The 21,525-nt window shown below is 49.9% G+C and overlaps 1 protein-coding gene across 2 annotated transcripts in view; it reads left to right on the top strand.

Moving 5' to 3' along the window:
- The first annotated feature begins 904 nt into the window (after positions 1–904).
- LOC118698379 (sodium- and chloride-dependent GABA transporter 2) overlaps positions 905–21,525 on the top strand; it is a 32,474-nt gene continuing 11,853 nt past the window's right edge. The window contains exons 1-8 of one of the 2 annotated variants that reach the window (XM_036401618.2): positions 905–1,026; positions 1,130–1,194; positions 2,581–2,802; positions 7,179–7,313; positions 8,323–8,463; positions 8,967–9,051; positions 11,208–11,340; positions 15,576–15,710. In XM_036401618.2, coding sequence (XP_036257511.1) covers positions 2,586–2,802; positions 7,179–7,313; positions 8,323–8,463; positions 8,967–9,051; positions 11,208–11,340; positions 15,576–15,710 — 846 coding nt within the window. In that variant the 5' untranslated portion in view covers positions 905–1,026; positions 1,130–1,194; positions 2,581–2,585. Of the gene's footprint in view, positions 1,027–1,129; positions 1,195–2,127; positions 2,803–7,178; positions 7,314–8,322; positions 8,464–8,966; positions 9,052–11,207; positions 11,341–15,575; positions 15,711–21,525 lie in introns of those variants that run through there. The other variant, XM_036401617.2, reaches the window with a different exon arrangement.

The raw sequence follows: 21,525 nt of genomic DNA, 5'->3' as shown, positions 1-21,525 counted from the left end.
GGTTGAATTAATTCCTTACCTGTCCCTGCCTCTCTTCCATTTCTGTTTCTCCTGCAGGAGGTCTGGTGCTGTGAGGATTTACCACAGATTCATGTGGTGAAACCACAGTGCTTGCTGGTTCTTCCTCATTGTTCTCCTTCTTCTCAGACTGCCTGTACACATTTTGCTGCTGCTTTACACACCTCACACAGGGACACTGACCCCAAAAGCGTTACTTTCTTCCCTGTTCTCTCTTGCCTCAGATATTTATCAACAGCTGTAATAAAAATACCTTAAAACCTTGCCTCACGTTCATCCTTGGAGCATCGCAGCAGTAACATATCCATCATGAATGATATCCTGTTCTGTTTGCATCTTTTATGGAGCCTAATGTCATCATTACCTGCTGTAATCCCAAGACATGGGGACATTCTGGAGTAAGAACAGCTCATTTCACAGCCCAGTGCTGGGTGTCCATCACTGGGGCTGGTTGTCTCCTTGCCATGAAACTTTTCATCCACTGCTTGACTGTCTGTTCCCATTGCAGCTTCCAGAGTGGTGTCCTGGGATGGGGCAGTGCTGCTTCTGGACAAGACCAGCGGCGAAAATCCCTGTGTGTGAAGTAAGAGAGTTTGCACCCTGCCAGATTTCTGCATGGGGCTGTTTTGGGCCCTCAGTAAGAAGCAGCAGAGCACTTAGCTGGGTTTATTCCCAGCTTTGCTGCCTGCCACTGCTCCTGGCCACAGCACAGTCCTGGCAATTGCGGGTCAGGCTGCGGTGCAGGACCTTGCCCGGCGCCCGTCACCTCCCCGCTGTGAGGAGCAGCAACAGGAGGGAATTCACTGGGAATTCATATTTTCTCTCTTACCTCTTCCCAGCAGGTCTGGACTCCCTCGGGCAGCGCTGCAGGAGCACCTGAGAGCGGCGGTGTCCCTTTCTGAAGGGACAGAGCCGGGCAGAGAGAGCGGGAGCGCAGCGGTGCCGGCCCGGGACAGAGCCCGGCGGGGGGAACGAGCCCCTTTGCACTGGCCATGAAATCAGTCATGTGTAGGTTTTTGTCCAGCCCTGGGGGGTGGGGGAAAGGAATGTGGGTTGGGCGAAGTCTAGGATTACACCACCGCTGAATTTTTTCTTTGCACACTTTAAATAGCCAGCACCTTTCGGTCCTGCCTTCGCCTCTCCCGTCGCCCGCGCCCCGACAGCGCCGTCCGCCAGGTAACACCTCTGCTGCCCCCGTTCGCTCTGCCCCGCTCCCCCTGTGCCGCTCGCCCTGCCGGGGCTGCCCAGAGGTCACGGAGCCTTTTCCTGCCTGTTTAATCATTTTCTAGCGTGGCGGGGTCCTCCCAGTCCTTCCTTTCCTGTCAAACGCTTGCCAGTGTTTCTTAGCCCTCTTCGTGTACCCAGGTGTTTTGTAGAGGGACTAAGCAGGGGGAGGGGAGAGGTTGAAAGGGCTGATTTGCCCTTTTTTAGCTCTCCTTGGGTAAGGGAGAGTGTGATTCGCTGCCAGTGCCTTCTCTTGCCCTCCCAATGAATGAATGTCAGTGTCAGGCTGGGGCTGGGGGAGCAGCTCTGCAGGGCATGGAGTAGGCTTGAGGGCTGGCACTGTGCAGGGGAAGGTGCCCGCCTTGGCATGAGGTCCTCAGCAATCCCAGCTTTGACACTGGGGACTGGTAAAACCACAATCCTCACCCTTTCTGCTGTAGAGCTCGGCAGCCAGCAGGGCATCCTGCCTGGAAGGACCAGGCTCAACCCTCTGTGACCCTTCCAAATGGTGTCCTCTTGGAGGTACCTGGGGGAACGTGGGGCAGTGAAGTGGTGCCCACCTGCTCTCTGCTGCTCTTCTCTTAGCACAGATGTGTTTAGAGATGGTGCCAAAGGATCCGAGAGCAGTGCTGTGGGAAACTCTGCAGGAAATGGGCAGATGTTTGGAAGGGCGGAACTTGAGAAAGGCAAGATCCCAGATGCCAATGATGATTTCTGCATGCTTTATCCTGCTGTTAGAAGGATAGCACTGTTCTGAAAATCACCTTTTCATGTAGCTTTGAAGATTATCTTTGAAGATTATCAGCAACAGTTGCTGCCATCAAAAGGATAAACTTGCTTTCCTATCATTTCAGTTTTTTCTGTTCCTGTGTCTAGGACGTCTGTGTGCAGTATCCATCACATGGTCTGTAAAACCAGGCCAGGGCAACGGAAGAGAAGAGAAACCCTTATAAAGTACCTTGTCAAGTATTTGATCCTGCTGTCATCCCCCTCCAGCCCTGTTTCCCACACCTGACACAGTGGGAGCTCCAGCCTGAGCTGCTGGGTCTTTGGTGTAACACTGGGCTTAGAGCATGGGCTTCCAGAGACAGGACTGTTTTGGGATTCAGAAATTTAAAATAATGAAACTAATAGTGGCTTTCAAGGACTAGTTTTGAACTCATTAGTGAAAATGCATGTGTGCTCTTAGCACCAGCAGCAATCTGCATGAGGAGAAAGGGAAGAACAGTTTGAGATGTGTGTGTGCATGTCCTTGCCCCTCTCTTGCCTCCTGTGGTTCAAATTTCTGCCTCTTTGCATGGCTCCTGCTGAATGTGATGAAGGAAACTCTTTTTGCAGGTGGGATGGATTACAGCGTCCCCGGTGCTGTCAGCAATGGTGAAATGGTGCCCACACACCCTGGCATGGAAAAGGAGAAGGAGGAAGAAGAGGAGGAGGACCAGACCCTGGAGCGTGGTCAGTGGAACAACAAGCTGGAGTACGTCCTGTCTGTGGCTGGGGAGATCATCGGCCTGGGCAATGTCTGGCGCTTCCCCTACCTCTGCTACAAGAACGGTGGAGGTAAGAGCAGCCAGGGCCACCTGGTCACCAGCACCACCACCCCATGATCCCTCCCAGCTCCTCAGCTGTGCCCATGAGTCTGAAGAGAAGGTGCCAGCCTGCCAACATGGTACTGCCAGCTGGGCCCCAACCAGGGGCTTGTTTTGAACCCAATGGGACGTGGATAGCAGTGGGAACATCCCAGGGTTTCTGGTGGCTGGAGCTGTGCTTCCCTGAGATGGATGGAGCTCTGCTCCTGCTGCTGAAGAGGGTGGCTATATGCAGAGGGAAGGCTGGAAGAGCAGGGAGAGAGCTCAGCTTTCTGAGCCCTGTGTCTCACTTCAGGCATTGCTTCCTTCAGGAGCATCCTGTGCAAATGGGATGGGGGGGCCCTGGTGGGAGAGCAGGGAGTGCTGGGAGAGGCCACAGGGCCCCAGTGTCTTTGCAGGCTCTGTGAGGAGGAACTCAGGGGGCTCCCAGGAGTTCTTGACACAGGTCTTGCTCCTGTGTGTGTCCTTGGAGGGCTGTCCCCTGGGTCCTGGTGGCAGGGACAGAGAGAAGGGGTTTTTCCTGCCTCAGGGGTAGAAGTACAACACCACTCCTGCCCCACTCCCTTGGCATCCACCAGAGCTGTGAGGTGTGGGAGAGGGGCCCTGCCTCTGATCCCCACGGAAGGGCTGTGGCAGTGCAGGTGGCTGTGGCTGATGCAGGGGCAGGGAAGCAGGGTGCTGCTGCTGGCAGTGGGGTGTGAGCACTCCAGTGCTGCTCAGCCCTGCACCCTGAGGGCAGCCTGCACTCTGCCTTGGCAGCAGACCCGGGCTTGCTGTGCAGGTGGAGGGTTGCTGCAGGCTTCCACAGTTTGTGGCTGCCTTTTAAAAGAGAAAACCATAAAAAGTGAAAACAAGTTTTTCTCAAGTTTGGCTCAGAGACATGTGGAGAGAGGGAGCTGCTCTCTGATTAGTTCCTAATTGGGCCCTCCAGAAGGGGAAAGGGGAAGTGGTGCTTGGCTGGGAGCTGGCAGGGAGTGAGCACTGAGGACCCAGGGCTGAAATCCCCTGGCTTGAGCTTGCAGTAGCCTCATGGGCCTCACTAAACTGCTTTCATGCCAGTGGCATAAAAGAGGATTAAACACTATTTAGCTACTTTCACGCCATGCTTTCTTCAGTGCTTGTTTCTTTTCACCAGGTGATCAGGCAGTCTCTATCCCTGCTGAAAAAGGAGACTTTTTCTGCATGTTCTTTTTCTGTGGGAAATGCTTCTTGGCTGCTTATTGAGCTGTGTCTGGTCCCACTGCTGCAACTTTCTTGGGTACTATTCCATTGATGGGAGCAGGACCTGGAATCCTGTCCAGGCACCCCTTGCCTTGGGTGCTAGGGGAGAGCTCAGGGAGAGCTCTGGGGAGAGGGGAGCCCCTGTGTGAGCATCAGAGGCAAGACTCTAAGGGATTTCTCAGCCTTTTTTCCCTGGAGAAACGGGCCTGAAGCAAAGTCCAGTGAAGCACTAGAGGCTGTGAGGAATTTGAAGTCCCAGGCAGATTTTTCATCTCCGGCCCCCTTTCCATGAGGTTAGAGCAAGGATGGTGCATGAGACTCTTTGCTGGTGAGGAGACAGACAGTTTCTGTAAGGTTTCTCCTGGGACACAGCACTGTGATGAGGTGGTACAGGACACAAGGCTGCCTCATGGAACCCAGCCTACCACAGACAGCACTGTATCAAAACCCTTGTAACACCTCAAGTTAAAACTTCCCCGAGGCTTTGCCTTGTACTCCCTTAGAAATGCTGGTCCAGGCACTTGCTTCTCTCATTCTTCTATAAAGGTGCAGGGCTTTGATTTCATTTCCCCAGGTCAATCACAGCCAGCCTACAGCCATTAACTCTTGTGCCAGCACTCCCATCAGTCTGAGGTAGTTCTGCCCTGCTGGATGCCTCTCTCTCCCTTCTGAACTCTGTGCAGGCAGTGGTGACAACTGCTGGCAGCTCTTGCTTTGCCTAAGTATGAACCTCTTCAAGGAATGGTGTCTGCAAAATCTGGGTTATTTAAAGAGCCACTCTTCCTTTCTTTGGGGATATTTTCACATAACAAAGGAAGAGCAGTCCCTTATGCATTTAATGCTCAGTGCATGATACCAAAACCCTACACGGTAGAGAAAAACGACAAAGAAAAGCAAAAAGTTCTTCTTTGTGTGCTTTCACCTGCAGTGGCAGGTCCAGGCTCTCCCTGGGTAGGCTGGCCCCACTGATTGGGAAATAACAGCAATTGGGAGAATCCTACACGTGTGTCCACCTGGAGCTGAGGTCTCCAAATTCACCCCAAAAGTGGGTTCAGGGTTTATAGCCCCAAATCAATAAGTCCAAGTGACTTGATAATATTTTTTAGCACAGAAACACCTGGATCTGATGGCACACAGCCCGACCAGCAGGGGCCAGGGTTTGGCCAGAGCTCAGGCCCCAGCTGGGAGAGTTTTCCCCTAAAATACCCTACAAACAAGCCTCTGTTCTTGGCAGTTGGGAAAGTTGCTTAAAATGATACATTTCTTGCAGATAACTACACCAGGTTATACAGAGATAGCATAAGTGTCTTTATCATATATTTTTTAGCTAAATAATACTGATGATGTTAATCACACAGTGCCCAGGATTCATTCTCTAGGTCAAGTTTGTTGCTCAGCACACCAATCTCCCCACCTGGGGTGTAAGGGGATTAGGGCAGATTGCAGAGACACATCTTTACAAATTTTTCCTTTTCTCCTCCATAATTCTGTGCTATTTCACAGCCTACATGTCAGGGCCCTCCTGAAACCTTCCTGAAACTCGAGATAACCACAGGTTAGGGGACAGGCCAGACTGCAAATAAGGGAAAACTGGGCTGGAAAGCTTGACTTGACCTCTCCTGGAGTTGAGTTAAATACAAACCTTTATATGACAACAATCTCTTGGAAACAGGCTTGATTTTCATGATGATATGATTTTGTGCAAGTTAGGAGTTGAGAGGATGGTGTTAAGACAAAGGAATCTTACAGAAAGTGTTTCCTCACCACACAAGAGTCTCATGCACCATCCTTGCTCTAACCTCATGGAAAGGGGGCCAGAGATGAAAAATCTGCCTGGAACTTCAAATTCCTCACAGCCTCTAGTGCTTCACATTTCCCCTGCCATTTGCCTTCACCAATTTTTCTTTACAGCGTATGGGCAGATGTGCATTGTTCCTGCAGGGCTGCCAGGTATCACAGAATCACTGAGATTAGAAAAGTCCTCTAAGATCATGGAGTCAAACCATTAACCCAGCACCCCTTTCAGCTCCTCTTTGTCCACAGGGAGCTGCTAAGGTGCCTTCCCTGTCTGTTTTGCTCATGCTCTTTTTTTGTAAGAAGAGGGGCCTGTGGCTCTGTACCTGGCTGAGATGAGCACAGGGTGGGAATCCCAGCCAGTCCCCCAAGTGCCCCTTCCCTTTCCCAGCCCCTGCATTGCCAGTTAAGCTTCTTAATGAAATCTCCTGGGTTCTGAGTTCTCTTGTGCATTGATTGTGATTGTGATTTCCCCTACACCCCCACCGAGCTGAGCCCAAAGCCAGTTAGCATCACACAGGCAGGGAAAAGGCCTGTGTAGGGAAACCACAATTAGTGCCACCTCTGACCCTGCAGGCCCTCTGAGCCCAGCACAGCCAAGATGCTGCTCTCTGCTTGAGCCTACCTCTTTCCTGACCTGTGTCCCTGCCTTTCAGCACAGCCTGAGCAGCTCCAGTGGCACATGATGTGTGAGTGGCACATGATGTGCATGCACCATCTTGTGGGGCAAAGGCCATCGCTGCAATTAACGTTAGCCTGGGGTAATCAAAAGCCTGAAACATTTAATTTCTTCCTGCCTGTTCCATGACAGGGCTGGAACAGGAGGGGAGCCCTGGCTGCTGCTGTGGGGTGCAAGCTTTCCTGCACTGCTTGCTCTTCCTTTGCATGTCTGCTGCTTTTTGCCAAGCAAATGACTGAGCAACCCCACAAACTGGGTAAAAGTGTCAGTCTCCATGTGCTCCTCAGAGCCTTGGTATTGGCATCCATGGGTTTCTCATATTCACATTGATTACTGTGAAATAATCAATGTGAAAGGAGCCACCAACCTGATTAAAAGTTGGAATGTCTTTACAGCAGTGTTCTTCTGTATTTCCATACAGCTATTCACAACTTTCTTCTCCATTCTTTGTACATATTGAATTATTCATGTAATCAGATCACTCCAGAAGATGAAACGTGAGGAAATTTCTTTTTCCATGGCATCCTATCTGTGATCTTCCAATCCTCCAGGCTGTCCTACTCAGCAGGAACCTGCCTGGTGACTGGTTGGAGACAGCCTGACCTCAGTCCCCCCTGGGGCTTATTTTTCTATCTGCCACTTGAATCTGCCAGGTGCCTTCTTCATCCCCTACCTCATCTTCCTCTTCACCTGTGGGATCCCAGTGTTCCTGCTGGAGACGGCGCTGGGGCAGTACACGAGCCAGGGAGGGGTGACAGCCTGGCGCAGGATCTGCCCCCTCTTTGAAGGTGAGAGGGGGGAGCTGGGAGGGCATGGGGAGGTGGGCACACCCTGAGGGCATGAGCAGAGATGTTTCCTCACAGCCTGGATCGTTGTGCACCTGCACCACACATCCCCTGCCCAGCTGCCTGAGAGGGCCACTGGCTGCCCCCTTTGGGTCACCCTCACCCAACAGTTCTCACTGTTACATCCCATCCCAGTTTCCTTCTTCATGGAAAGGGGCTTTGGCAAAGAGCTTTATGCCCAGTCAAGGTTGTCCTTTAAGAGGCAAATGGGGAAAATGCTTCTGTTGATTATGAGGAACCTAAAGTATGCTGCTGTTGCTGTTGTTTTTTTTTTTTTTTTTTTAAGTAGATGCTCTGTCATCTCTGTGAGTTTGCAGGTTGTGTAAAACCCTACTGGTGAAGGTGTCAGCTCTCTTAATGAATTGTCAGTAGTCAGATCCTCTGTTTCTAGCACAGTTTCATCACAGTTATCCAGCCTCAAGCCACTCTCTTTGATTTCTCTGAAAGTCATAGTTGCCTCCTCCTCATGTGCCCAAACCTTTGGATGCTTCTCTGACACCTCCCAGAGAAGGTGTGCAGAGTTAATAAAAGAGCTTCCCAAATAAAAATGAAAAGGGAAAGTGAAAATTATTAAAAAATGAATTTTGTTAGATGTGACTCAGCAGGTGCCACACCATTGTATGTTTCAGTCCCTTTGGGTGGTGTTCCAACCATAAGCTGCCCACCCCCTGCCCAGCATCCCTCCCATTGCCACCCTTTGACCAGGGAAGGCTGTGGGAGGGCAGCAGGAATGGGAGTGCCTGGGGGCTCCTGACTGGATGCCCACTGATGTGGCCCAGTGGAATTTGGGGAGGGGGCAGTGGCTCTGGTGGCCACCCCAGTGACATGGATCTGGCAGAGCACTCAAAATGCAGAGCAGCAGGCACAAACAGTGGGAGAGCAGGTCCCACAGGGAATCCTGTTCCTGTCCTTGGCATATGGGTCACCGTCCTTTGGGGCTCGCTTTCTGCAGGAATTGGCTACGCCTCACAGGTCATCGTCATACTGCTGAACTTCTACTACATCATTGTCCTGGCCTGGGCCTTGTTTTATCTCTTCAGTTCCTTCACCATTGACCTCCCCTGGGGCAGCTGTGACCACGAGTGGAACACAGGTGGGTGTGGAGCCCTCTCCCTGTTCTGCAGCAGATCCCACTGAGGGAAACCTGCTACTGCCCAGGGCCAAGCTTGAGGAGAGTGTCCTGTTCCTGTGTGGGTGGGATATAGGTTTGAGGTGCTGGGTCCCTGCAGTGCTGTTGGCACTTTTGTGGGAGAGGCTTTGCTGATCTCAGTCTTTGCTAGAGAAGCACCAGTGCTGTCCAGTGGTGACCTCCCTGGTGGCTCCTCCTCTGGGTTCCAGCAAACATGGGTGCCCTCCTTCTTGACATCTTGCAATCATCTTGTTCTGTGTGTTTCTCTGGTTGTTCTTGTTCTGTGGTTCTGCTCAGCCTTTCCATGGAAGGAGTTTCTTTTTGTGCATCCTTGGGGTTATAACTCATCCCAGAGTCAATGTCAGGGCGTCTCAGCACTGTGGATGGACAGGGAAGGCTTTTTCAGACCCCCTGGTACTCCAGGCACTGCTGCTTACAGTTCTTGTTTTCCTGGGCCTTTCCCACAGAGAACTGCATGGAGCTTCAGAAGGCAAACTCGACCTTCAACGTGACCAGTGAAAACGCCACGTCCCCTGTCATCGAGTTCTGGGAGTAAGTAAGGGACAGGCCTGAACACCCCTTCCCTCCCTGGGTCAAGGACAAACTGCAGTAGCACATCCCATAAACCCACCCTTGCCAGAAGAAGACACAAAGGGGGGGGAAGCTGAGCAGGTCAGAGTGAAGGCTCTCAGGGGCAGCCCTGTCAGTCAAGGTTAACTTCAGTGCACCCAGGGTGTTGCTCTGGAGCTGTGCTGGCATGCCTCAGAGCCACCTGATTTTGTCCTTCTCTGATGTGCTGTGTTCCTGTCCCTCTGGACCTTTTGCCCTTTTTGGTCTCACTGACCTCTCTCCTTTGAATCCATGCTGCTGTGTGATACCAGTGTGCACCCAGGAGGCTCTGGCATGGTGGGCAGTGACTTTTGTATGTGCACTGGTCTTTATCTCAAAAATAGAAAAAGGAGTGATGTCCTCAGTATAGGGTGACTAATATGCAAGTTAAACTGAGGAGAGAAACTCACCAATGGTGAGTTTCTAGGGTCAGATAACTTCACACTGAAATTTGGTCCCTCGTGTTCATGGTTTTCTCCCCTTGTTAGTTACCCTGGGGTAGAGAGTATTGGGATCATATAGCATCACACTGCAACAACAGAGTAGCTTTATGTCTGTCACAAAGGCTTAGGATGTTGGCTTAGGATCCCTGATGATCCTCAGCAGGCCCAGCTAAGCACTGAGCCCTGGCTGAATGGCTGTGCAGGTAACCCCTCTGCTGCCACTGTGCATTTCCCTTGTGTTGGGATGCATGGAGTGCTCTGTCCCTGCCTACCTCAGGGGGGGATGGAGCACACACACAGCACCCCCAGGGCCTCCTCAGCTCAGCACAGGGACACTGCTTTTAAACTCCAAAGTTTTAAAACTTTTTTTTGTCACCTGTGCTCTCCCTCTGCCTGTTGCTCACGGGTGATTAGATGGTGGCCTGCCTTAGGCTGCTTTTCCTGAGGCTGAACACAGGAAAATTTGTTGTTTCTACCACTGCTGTGAGCATCCCTGTGTTACTGGGAAATAAGCAGCATGGGACTGGAAATTTCCACTGTCCATTGCTTCTGTTCCTTCTTTTTCCACTGCCTGCAGCATCTGTTCCTGCTGTCCCTGGGCAGGGAGGTAGGAGGCCAGCATTTCTTTGAGGAGCTCTGACCTGCCAGTGGGGTGATCACACAGACTCCACAGGTCTCTTCTGGCTGCAGTACAGCCCCCAGTTAGTTCCAGTCCAGTGGCACCCTTTGCACTGGGTAGAGTCCACATCCTCAGAAGCAGGCAAAGAGCAGCATGACAAAGCGTATCTGAGAGTGCACTGTGATTTTTCCAGCCCTTCTCTCACCCTCTCAATCTGCTGCAAGGCTGTGGGGCAGTGAGGGCAGCAGTGTGCCTTAGACAAGGGTTCTCCAGCAGCACCTTTATTTTGGGGTAATTGCTGTCTTTTGCAGCAGGGGGGACACTGCTGGTTGCTGGGCTCCAGTGCTGTGCAAGTCCTTCTCAGGCTTGGGTTTCTGGGACTGCACCCTGGGGTTTCACACTCAGGTTCAACTGTGAGGTGTAGGAGATAGAAGAGGATGAATCCTTACTTTTGTAAGTGATGAGGAAGCTTTGTCACACACATGACATGGAAAGGCTGTTATTATCTGACCTCATTTGTACACATAGCCCAGGATTTTATCTCCACACTGGCTGTGAGAGGATGTTCTAGGTGGCCTCTTCTGACTGTACAGTGGGGATTATGGTGGTTGTGGTTGGGTCTTAGTCCCAGAATGGGATGCTGTGCTGCTCTGTGTCCTGAGGTCAATTATGTGGCTGCCTCAAAAGAGAGAAGTGTGCTAGGGAGAAGGGGCTGGACAGAATTGCTTCTTGGGCGATCCTGATGGATTCTGCATGGTAAGTGCAGTGTACCCCTGACTTTGAGGATTGCAGTGTGTCAGAAAAGTAGGTGAACTTTGTGTGTCCCTGTGTGACCTGCCAGGCTGGCAGGATTTTTCAGAGAAGAGCACTGCTTAATTTCTCTGAGGCTTTCAGCTCAGACCTGAACCTTGTTAGTAAGACAGCTTGTCTCGCCCAAGCCCTCAGGCACGGAGGAGGTGAGAACCAGCATGGTGTTGGGAACATTAGTGGCCAGCATCAGTGACCCTTGCATGTTTCTTTGCTTCCCCCCAATGCAGGAGGCGAGTGCTAAAGATTTCTGATGGCATCCAGCACCTGGGTGGTCTCCGCTGGGAGCTGGCTCTGTGTCTCCTGCTGGCTTGGATCATCTGTTACTTCTGCATCTGGAAAGGGGTCAAGTCCACGGGCAAGGTGAGTCCTTGGTTCTGGTCAAGCCTCTTGGTCACAGCACTGCTTCTACTCACCTTTTACAGGTTCAGAGAGGACCTTGAGGTCCCCTGGGAACCACTGTCTGCCTAAGCTGGTGGGAGCCTGTAGGGCTCAATGTGGAGCAGGAGTGTGAGCCAGGCTCTGTGCTTTTGGGTAGGAAAGGATGGGAGCACTGAGGCACCTCAGAGCCTAAACTTCCAAGGTGTATATGCCCATCTAGTCCCTCTCCATTCACAGGCTGAGGAGACCCTGCAGCATTTCTCTGTCTGGGGTGGTTGCATGCTCCCTTCCTTCCCACCACAGCATGAGCAAGCAGCATGTTTTTGCCTCTGCTGGCAAGTGCAGCTGGAAAACATTCAAAATCATGAACTATAAAAAAAGGTAACCATGATGGCCCCAAAGCCCTCTCTGCCTCAGCACCATGGGAGTTGTCTTTTTATGCTTTCTGTGTGTCCCAACTCTTCCTACAGTTGCTCATGTTCTCCAGCAGTAAAGGTCTCCTTTTTCTATCCCCACACTAGTCACCCCAGAGTTATTTCTTGTAAAGTTTTTGGGGAAAAAACTGGTGTTGCTGTCCAGCTCCATTCCATGCTGTCTGTTACAGAGTGTGCCATTCTGATTTGCACTGACCCCATTACTTAGTTTCTGCCACTGCCTCCTGACCCCATTCCCAGCTAGCTTTGTCTGGAGCCAGCAAGAACAGATGGAAATGAAAAGGTTTAGTGCATTTCATAAATGGTGTCTTCTCTGCATGTCTTGAACAGGCCATCATGTGTGATGGGGTGTAAACTTTAGCTGCACCCGTTTCTATCAAGTTGATGGCATGGGTGTTAGCAGTTTCTCTTGCATCCAGAATGATCTGGGATTATGAAACATGACAGGGAAATCAAGCAGCTTGCAGGGATGAGGTTTTCTGGTTTCCATGGAGTAAAATTAGAAGAAAAGAGCAACTGCTTGCTGTGGTGGCCTGGTAAAAGAAAACAGAGGCAGTCTAATAACAGCAAATATGATATGAAGATACAGCAAACGTAGTGTGGGAAGTCCTGAGAACAAATTCCATCTATTTTAGATACAAGTTCTCAGTCAAATGCAAGTGATTTTTAGCAAAAAGTACTAGTGATGGTGAGATCTTGAAAACAGAAACCTTCTTTCATTGAAGCAACAGTGTCCACAGGTTTATCAGCCCTCCACGTATTTCATAATCTGACTAAAGTGATGGCTGTAGGAATATAACCCCACTGGGAAAGAAATATTCCTTAATTCTGAGGATTTGCCTGTGGAGGGTCAACACCCTGAGCTGAAATCACCCTACTCAGACCAGCAGTGGTTCTCACCCTCCTGCACAGGGACTGCCTGACCCCAGGAGCACTCCCACAGGCAGGAGGTTGTCACAGATGGAACCACTTTGCAGAGGCATGTGGATCAGATTCAAATAAAACCCTGGATGTTGTTGACCAGCATGTGACAGAACGATCACACTGATCCCGGCAAGGTTCCTAGTGATGTAAGTGCTAACAATGCCCAAAAAATAAAAAATATTGGGTCTGAGCCAAGCACTGAGTAATATCTCATTGGATCCAGATGTTCCTATTGTTAGAAGTTTGGCAATATTAATCCAGCAAAGCATTCTCCAAATTCAGGTGGAGGTGTGAGTGACTGTGGAGTGAAAAGCTTAACACAGTAATTCACACAGGCTGTAAAGCAATAGGATGTTACCAAAATATGTATCTAAATCATATGGCAGACAACTACCAGTTTGTATCCTGAGCTCCTAAAACTGATGTTATTTAGAGATTAAGCCAATGTGCAACCTGGCCTCCTGGAAGAACGTGCACTAAGGTTCAAAGACAATGAGTTGTTTTTATGATTTTTGTTTTTAATCTTGCTTTCATGTGCTGAGAAAGCTTAGACTTGCATCCCATTATTTCCTGAAGGAAGACTTTGGTTGTGTGGTAAATACAGTGATGATGGTTAAGCTTGCAGGACCTGCGGATTTGATTTACTGTCACTGTACAGCTCTAAATCAGAGCCTCTTTGAAAATTTGAGACTATGGGGAATTTACTTGCTGAAGGATCCTGTCCTTGGTTTCTACAGTGTTTGGGATGAACCTGCTCCAGAAAACTCAGGCAATCCAGAGCCTCAGCAAGGAGGTATTTTTCACTGATCTCTGTGCCAGTGTTATCCAAGACTGCTGAGATACATAGAGCAGGGCACATGAAATGCATAGATAGAGATGATAGTCTTGTATTGGGTTTTTTCAAGGATGGGAAATCTTTCAAATCCTGTCCTACAATACAAAACGGAATGACTGGAAAGTGTGTCCTGACTTGGGGAAGGACTCACAGAATCAGGTGCTTTGGACATTGCTTTATTCAGATGGAGTCTATCAGAGTGGATCCAGAAAGCAAAATCTCATTTTGAATTACTGCTCACACCATAAAGATTGCCCAGGGGCAGAGCAGAAGTGGTCATACTGTCCAGGGAAATCAGATACCTGTTCTCAGTAGGATGTCCCCTAAGGCAGACATCCTACTGACAAAGATGTGTCACAGCCTGTGACTCCCACTAAGAGATGGTGGGCTTTGGAATTTTAAAGCAACTCATTCTGGATGGATGGGCAGGTGTGAGAAACAGGTTACTTCACATCATTACATTTTGCACTTTCTCCAGAGATGAGCTCTCCAGTGCAAAGCTGCCAGAGCTGAGAAAAGAGCTGTAGGGTAGCATTCAGGTTAAGCATGCTGATGCAAGTCCTTGCTCAGCACGTCCACACAGAAAAAAACCTGAAGAAGCAACATTTTTTTTTTTTTGGCCTAGCATGATAAAGAACAACCTCTTCTCAAGGTGGCCAATAATTCTTTAAGGTGTGGAAATGATGCAAAAGGATTAATCACATTAGTTGAATTGTTGAGGAGGTTGCATGAGCTCTCAATATCAGTTTGTGTGGGAAACAGACTGCAATGTGGTGTCATTGTCACTAACATGCTACAGCAGTTAGCCTGAACAGTCCTGAAAGTACCCTGGTAGTCCCCAAACTGGATGTCACATTTACCAGAGGTAGAGAAGTCCCTGAAAGGATTATCTGATGCTGGTTTTCCCCAAGGGATGTAGCTCCTTTGCTAGAGAAAAGTGGTTTTAAGCCTACCTGAGTGTGTCTGCAATGCTCATGGGGCTAGCGATACAAAAAGCAAGAGGACATGTGTTCAAGTATCAATGCAGGTATTCCCCTGAGATGAGGAATAAAGAGCCTTGATTCCATGATTCAGAAGGCAGAACAAACTCTCTATTAAGCTATATTATATTACACTATATTATACTATACTTAAGAAAAATCTGTGACCCTTTCAGACAGTCACAGCACAGCTTTGACCTAATTGGTCAATCAGTCCAAACACCCGTCAGCAGAGTCCAATTAACAAATCCCTTTCTGTAAACAATCTCCATAACACGCTCCCCATGTGCCAAACAACAGAGCAGCAAGTAGAGATAAGAATTGTTTTCTCTTCTCTCTCTGAGCTTTCTCACTGCCTTCCCCAGGAAAAATCCTGGGAGAGAGAATTATGTCTCTCTCTGTTCAAAGAGCATGTGAATACCACATTTTGGGTCTGCATCCTTAGTGGCAATTCTGAGACTTGCAGCCCTGCTCTGCCTGAAATGCCCATGATGAGGTCACTGCAGTGGGAAGGGCTGGGCACACCCCCTTTGCCAGCCCTGGCTTTGAGCTGGGGACCCCCAGCATTGTCCCTGATGGTCCTTCAGTGGCCATCATGTTTCAAGGTGTTACCTGCACACCCTTCACCCTTGCCACTAAATGCTACAGAGAAGAGACTGTGTGTCAGACTTTATTTGGAGTAGGGATGTGAAGATGGATACTGGGGGCAGCTCCTTCCCTGATGCATGTAGGTATTACACCACTGGCTTCAGAAGACCCACTCTGAGTCCAACCTGCTGACAGCCTGGTTCAGGGTCTGGATTGCTCTAGGACTGGAAAGATTTTCTCTGGCTCCAGACATGCCATGGCATGTCATACATTTCCTGAGTGCATTTTAAAGTGTGTTTCTTTCTACTGCAGGAGACAGCAAGGTACTGAGCAAAGCAGCCTGACCTGTTCCCTGCCCAGCTCTCCAGGCCAGGGATCAGTGCTGTGCTGCTGCCTGGCACTCTGTGCTCGGGCCCATGCTGCTCTCTCACACTTGTCCCTTCCTGCTCCTCCCAGGTGGTATATTTCACTGCCACGTTCCCATACGTCATGCTGATTGTTCTGCTGATCAGGGGAGTCTCCTTACCTGGGGCAGCCCAGGGAATCCTCTTTTATCTTTACCCAGACATCAGTCGCCTTGGAGACCCTCAGGTAAGGTGGAAGGGGGGATGAATGGCTAAGCTGTGCTTGCATGGATTCCTCTGGCAGCCCTCACTCTCTCCTTTCTGTTTTCCTACTCTTTTTCTTCCAGTTTCTACTTTCTGACCTCTCTTTTGCCTCTCTGTGGCCATAAGGCAGAGCTGTGATACTGGTGTCATTTCTGATAGTCCCTGCTCTCTTGCCCTCCAGGGCTGTTTTCCTGTTTGAGTTGAGTCTGAATTGCTCAGGGGTACAGGCAGTGGGATTTAGTCCTTTCCCATCAGTGGTGCAAGCTATGCCTCCCTTTCCTGGGGAGGCTCCTTTGCTGTGGAGCCAGACAGTGCACGGGGTGCCCTTTGCATTGTGCTGGCAGCTTGTGGGGATGAGCCCTGCTCCTGGCACATTTGCTCCATCTTCCTTGGGAAGCATGCTGGGTGCATGGATGGTGGGAGCCATGGCATGCTGCAGCAGCAGTCCCTGGGACATGGCTGCCTTTCTCTCTTGCCATCCCTGGTGAGAAATTCCTGCCTGTTTGACAGGAGGGTCAGCGCCCGACTGCTGCTTTTAATCTCTTTGGGACAAGTTCTTCCATGTTAAATCCTGGCTCCAGCTGAGCTACTGTACCAGCCTTTGTGTGAAGGTGTTTCCAAAGGAGATTAAAGGGTGCCTGCCTGGAAAATAGGCCAGCAAAACCCTTGGTAACCCCATTAACTCTTTCTGCTCTAGCACCAGTGCTGCCTTGGTTATTACTTTTGCAAATAGGAGCGTAAGCTGGTGGATGTATGGCAGGAGGTGGGAAGGACAGCTGCTCCATCAGCATGGAGGTGCAGAAAAGCATGGAAGGGTGAAAACAGGTCTGTGTTTGCTGTGACTGTGTCTCTGTTTGCACTGATGAGGTGCGAGAGGCTCCTGAAATGAAACAATATTTTTGAGTGGTGCTCCTTCTCTCGTGAAAAGTCCTGTTGTTACCGTGGCTGTGTTGCCCAGGGGACTGAACTAAGCCACCTCAGGCGTGACATGGTTGGTTCTAGCTGTGTCCTCATTAGGTCTGTCCTGGCAAACCTTTTCAATTGCAGCCTGTGCTTTAGAAGCAGATCTTCCTTCCAGCCTAGGAAATGCTGGCAGAAAGGCAGAGTAACCCTTCAAAAGTAAGAGGATAGCTCTGAACAAGGAGAGGAAAACTCTGCTGAACCAAGGGAGGAAAACTTGCTTCTCCCTCCCCACTCCACACTCCCTGATGAATGCTTTATTCTGAGAGAGAAAAGCAGGATTTGGCAGCAATGGTTGCCTTCCTCTAGCATGTTTTAACCACCCTGTTGAACAGTATTGAGTATTCTCTTGTGTCTTCTCATCAGAGATGGAAGGGTTAGTGCCCCAAGCCCCACATATGTGTGTGACTGTGCCCTCCTGTCTCTGTGCAGGGACTGTGGTGTGAATCCTCCCAGCCCATGAGGACCGAGCTGATTATAATTAATTTGTGCTCACAGGACAGCGAACTGTAATTGTTTACCAGCAGTTCTGTACTGCCTTGAAAAATGGAATATTCTTTAGTGCTTGGGAAGGGATTTTGGAAATTAAAAAAAAAAGACCTCTCCAATCTGAGCCTTATGAGGAGGCATCTCAGGGGACGTTTAACAAAGGGCAAACAATATGCAAGGGGATAAAATCAAAGTTCCTCTAAAGTATATGAAAAACTACATGAAAAGAGAGGATGAATTATTTACCAGATTCTACCAGGGGAGCAGCAACAACTGAGATGTGATTGAATGTCAGAATATCAGGCTGGTGTGTGGAAATCATTGCTTTTCCACCTGCCAAGTGACCTTGGACAAAACTGGGAAATCCTGTCTATGAGAGCTCAGTTGAGCTGATTGGTAATGGTCTCTTCTGGCTGTGAGGTGGCCTAAATCTTCCTTCATCTTCATCTCCTCAATCTGTGAAATGCCTATAATTAAACTGGTAAATTAATTGCAGTTGATAGGTAGATGAGACCATACAGAGAACTGCCAAACCAAGGTGTTGAATAAGGAAGGCCAGTTATGCTCAAATATGAGCAGATAACAGCAAAACCACCAAAGAGGTCATCTATTTTGAACTGTATGTCCCCAAACAAAAAAAATCTAAAAAATGAGCTCAGAGCTCATTTTTAAAATATGTAGATTATTTAATATTATGATGTTAGCATGTCAGTCATAACCAGGCCCAAAGTCTTTTCTCACTCCTTGACTGCATTGCTGTGCCTCCAGATGCATCTTGTGTGTTTCACAGTGAGGACCAACAGAAGGTCTTGGGGTCATCCTCCATTTGTACTTTTGATCACCCTTTGCATTTATCAGTTTTATCAGTTGTTTTATTCGTAGGAAATGCTGGAAATTTATCAATGTGATTAAGGAGAGGGATACATAGTGGGATCTACTAGTGAGAAGATGAAATGAGAGGAATTCAGAGTAGAACTAAGATTTAAGTGTGTAAAACTTGTCATTAAAAGAATTTTTTCAGGTGCTGTCAGGCTTTCTATTGATTGAAGCTTTCATATCACTGCCAGTCACTGTTTAGACAGATATAAAGAGAGAATGGGTGGGGCTGATGCAGAAAGGACTGTCTTGTGTGTTTGGGTTTGTTTTCAAGAGAAGAAAAGTAGTAGTCTCCTTTCACTCTGGTATCAAGTCTTACCTAAATTTCCTTAGGTTAATGCTGTGTGAGAATGGAGAAGTTGTGTTCAAAGGCTGCTGTTGTGCTCAGAGTTTGTGTCTCTCTGGGAAAGCAGCAAATGTTTCTCAAAGCCTCCCACTCTTATTTTCCTCTTGAAATTTCCAGAAAACACCCACCATGCTGTATTTGCTTGTACTTTATCCAGTCTTTTATATAAAGAAAGAAGCTTCTGTGATAATTGCTTTCCACCCATCCCAGATGGGAAGACCCCTGAATCTGGGGGCTGTAACCCAGTCTTGGGTCAGGGAAGCACCGGAGGTGCCAGTAGTCAGCAGAGTTGAGCATTTATTTCTGAATATCCTTCCCTGCATCCCTCTCATTTTCTTTCACCTCTCTCCCTGAGGACTGGATTTTGGAGTGTTTGCCCCTGCAGATTTCCCTCATGGCTCTTGTTTCCCAACAGATAGCACAGAAAGGGAAGGCAAGAGAAGATGCCCCCAGTGTTTTTGGGGAGTCTGCCCACTCTGCCTGTGGCTGCAGAGGGAGAATGCTGAGGTCATGGTTTGGACCAGGGCAGCTCTCACAGTCAATGCTGAGCTGAGGATAAACCTCTCCAGCCACCACAGGGAGGATGAGAGATACGTGCATCCTGCAGGGCCGGGACCCGCTGGGTTAACCACGGGCCCCTGAAGCCCTGCTGGGAAGGGATCACAGCCCCAAATCCAGGCCATTCTCGCTGCTGCTCTATGGCCAGCTAACGCTGCTGCTTCCCTGTGAGCGGGGAGGGCGACCACAGGCCTCCTAAATATTATTTGTTCCCCGTATTTATTGTTTTCCCAGCAGGGCCGTGTCCTGACCCAGCGTGCCGGGTTTGCACAGCTTTCCCCTTCGGCGGGCGGGTGTTTGCTCGGTGCGGAGCCGCTCCCGCTGTGCCGTGTGCGGACATGAGCACCGACAGGGCCCTGCTTGTCACCCACAGGGCCCTGCTCGTCCCCACCGCCCCGGCAGAGGGGCTGCGAGCCGGGCACTGCTCCCACATCGCCCCGGGGACAGAGGGCAGGCACGGGGCAGCAGGCAGGGAGAGCTTGGTGCTCGCACACCGTGCCAGAGAGGCCCGGGGCTGCCATCCTCTGCTCTGCCTTGCTGGAGCAGCGCATCCCTGTGGGGAGAGCCGCAGCCGTGTGGTTCCCTCCGCCTCCTTGCTCCATGCCTGTTCCCTGCCCTGCTGCCCTGCTGAGCCTGATCTCAGCGCTGACATAGCAGGAAGGAATGAAGCTGTCTGTCTGTCTGTCTGTCCGCAAGCAGCAGGGCGGGGAGGACCATCAAGCCCGGCTTCCCAGGCAGCGAGGAGCGTCCCTCGGAGCACCGCTCGCCCCTTTGCACCTCCCCGGGGCAGGCAGCTGCGTTCCTTGGGACGAGCCACAAACCTGTTTGTTTCCTTGTGGTGTTTAAAGTAACCCCAGCTGCGGGAGGGCCCTCCTGGGTGCAAAATGTCCCTCCAGGCCCCCAAGTGTCCTGAGGTGTGGGGATAGCATGAGGTCAGTGTTCTCAGGCAGGACATTGTGGGGGCCTTGAGTGCTGGCAGAGGGAGATAAATTGGGGAACAAAACCCTGTTCCTCACTCCCGAGGAGAATTTTCCAAGCAGATTGGGCTCTGGGATTGGGAACATGGTGCTGGGCAGATGGAACAGGCACACAAATGCCAGCGCCCCATTCCCTGTCTCCTCTCTGCTAGGATGAATGGGGATGGGGGAAGCATTGCCCTGAGCTGTGTGGCAGTGCCTCAGCTCTGTGCTGGTGCAGCACGGTGGGACATGGGCTGCTTCTTTGGGCTGGGGCCTGTGGGCCAGCCCTGAGCCAAGGGGAATGTCAGTGTGCTGAAAATCGAGCCCTGGGAGTCTTGCAGTAAAACCTTAGGAGTCACCATGTCCCTTTCCAAGGCAGGGATGTGTTTGTGTGGTGCAGTGGGTGGCTGGTGGGAGTGCCGGTGCCCCAGGCTGACTCGTGAGCCGTGATGTTGTGAGCAAAAGAAATGCTGCTTGAACTGTAGCTGAAGACTTGGCTGGTTTTTGCTCTCTGCTATGTATTACACCAAGTGTGACCCTCCTCACAGCATGTACCCACTCCGTGCTGTGCTGTCTCTGCTTGCTGATGGGGACAGTTCAGTGCTTCTCAGCATGCCACCTATATTTGATGTATGGCATCCACAATAATGTTTTGCTTGAAAGTGGTTTTGCTGTTATTATGTAAATGCTTTGAGAACTTCCTAAGGAAGGACCTGTTTCAGTACTGGGAGCTATTAAATTCCAGTACATGTAATAAAGTGAATATTAAAGAGAAAATTAAGAGACAGAGGGATGGCCATAGCCATCTTGAATAACTGCAGCTCAGGTGTAAAGGTTTTGGCTAAAAACAGAATAGGAGGCTATTGTAAACTGGACCAAACAACATATTCAAAGAATTCGAATTATGAATTAAATAAACTGGATGGCTTAGAAAAATGCAGACAATAATTAAATCAAAATACCCATTCTGCCAATATGCCAGCAAAATCTGAACAGGATAAATGTTACCAGTCTCTTTGGGAGCAGTGGCCAGAGAACAGCAGGATGCTTTTATCTGCAGTGGAAAAAGAGCACTGCCTGACCCTGCAAGGCCTTTTAGTCAGACTGGTCTGGGAACAGCTGAAAAAACCATTTCTCTGAGTCACTACAGGGAGAGAAATGAGCACAGGCAGCAGGTTGGGGAGAAAAGGTTTGAGCTGCTTTTGCTGAAGTGAATGGTCTGTGTGGAGGGATAGAATGTAAGAAAATAAAGGTAGTGCAGAAGCTAGTCTCATACCTGAGGAGTTGCAGCTGTACCAATCACCAAAGATTAGGAACAGCCCTGCCCTTAATAGGCCACAGCTGTGTCCAAAAAGAAGATGAGTGCTACAAAAGAGTGGGTTAGCTGGGTGAGGAGAGAGTTGGAGTTTGTTGGTTGTGCTGCAAGGAGGTGCCCATGAGAAATCACCAAGAAGGTATGGAACTTTAGCAATATAATGATAACAGGTCTGTGTAGCCCCCATGAGCCCTGTGGGGCTGGGTGGGCAGTGGTGCTGCTGGAGGTGGCTGGATCCTTTCCACTCCCAGTGACCCCACAGTCCTGGGACTTGCTGCTGCTGCTTGACCCCATC

This window comes from Molothrus ater, chromosome 5 (genome assembly GCF_012460135.2).
Source record: "Molothrus ater isolate BHLD 08-10-18 breed brown headed cowbird chromosome 5, BPBGC_Mater_1.1, whole genome shotgun sequence".
Lineage (NCBI taxonomy): Eukaryota > Metazoa > Chordata > Aves > Passeriformes > Icteridae > Molothrus > Molothrus ater.
This window is presented reverse-complemented; position numbering and strand designations above follow the sequence as displayed.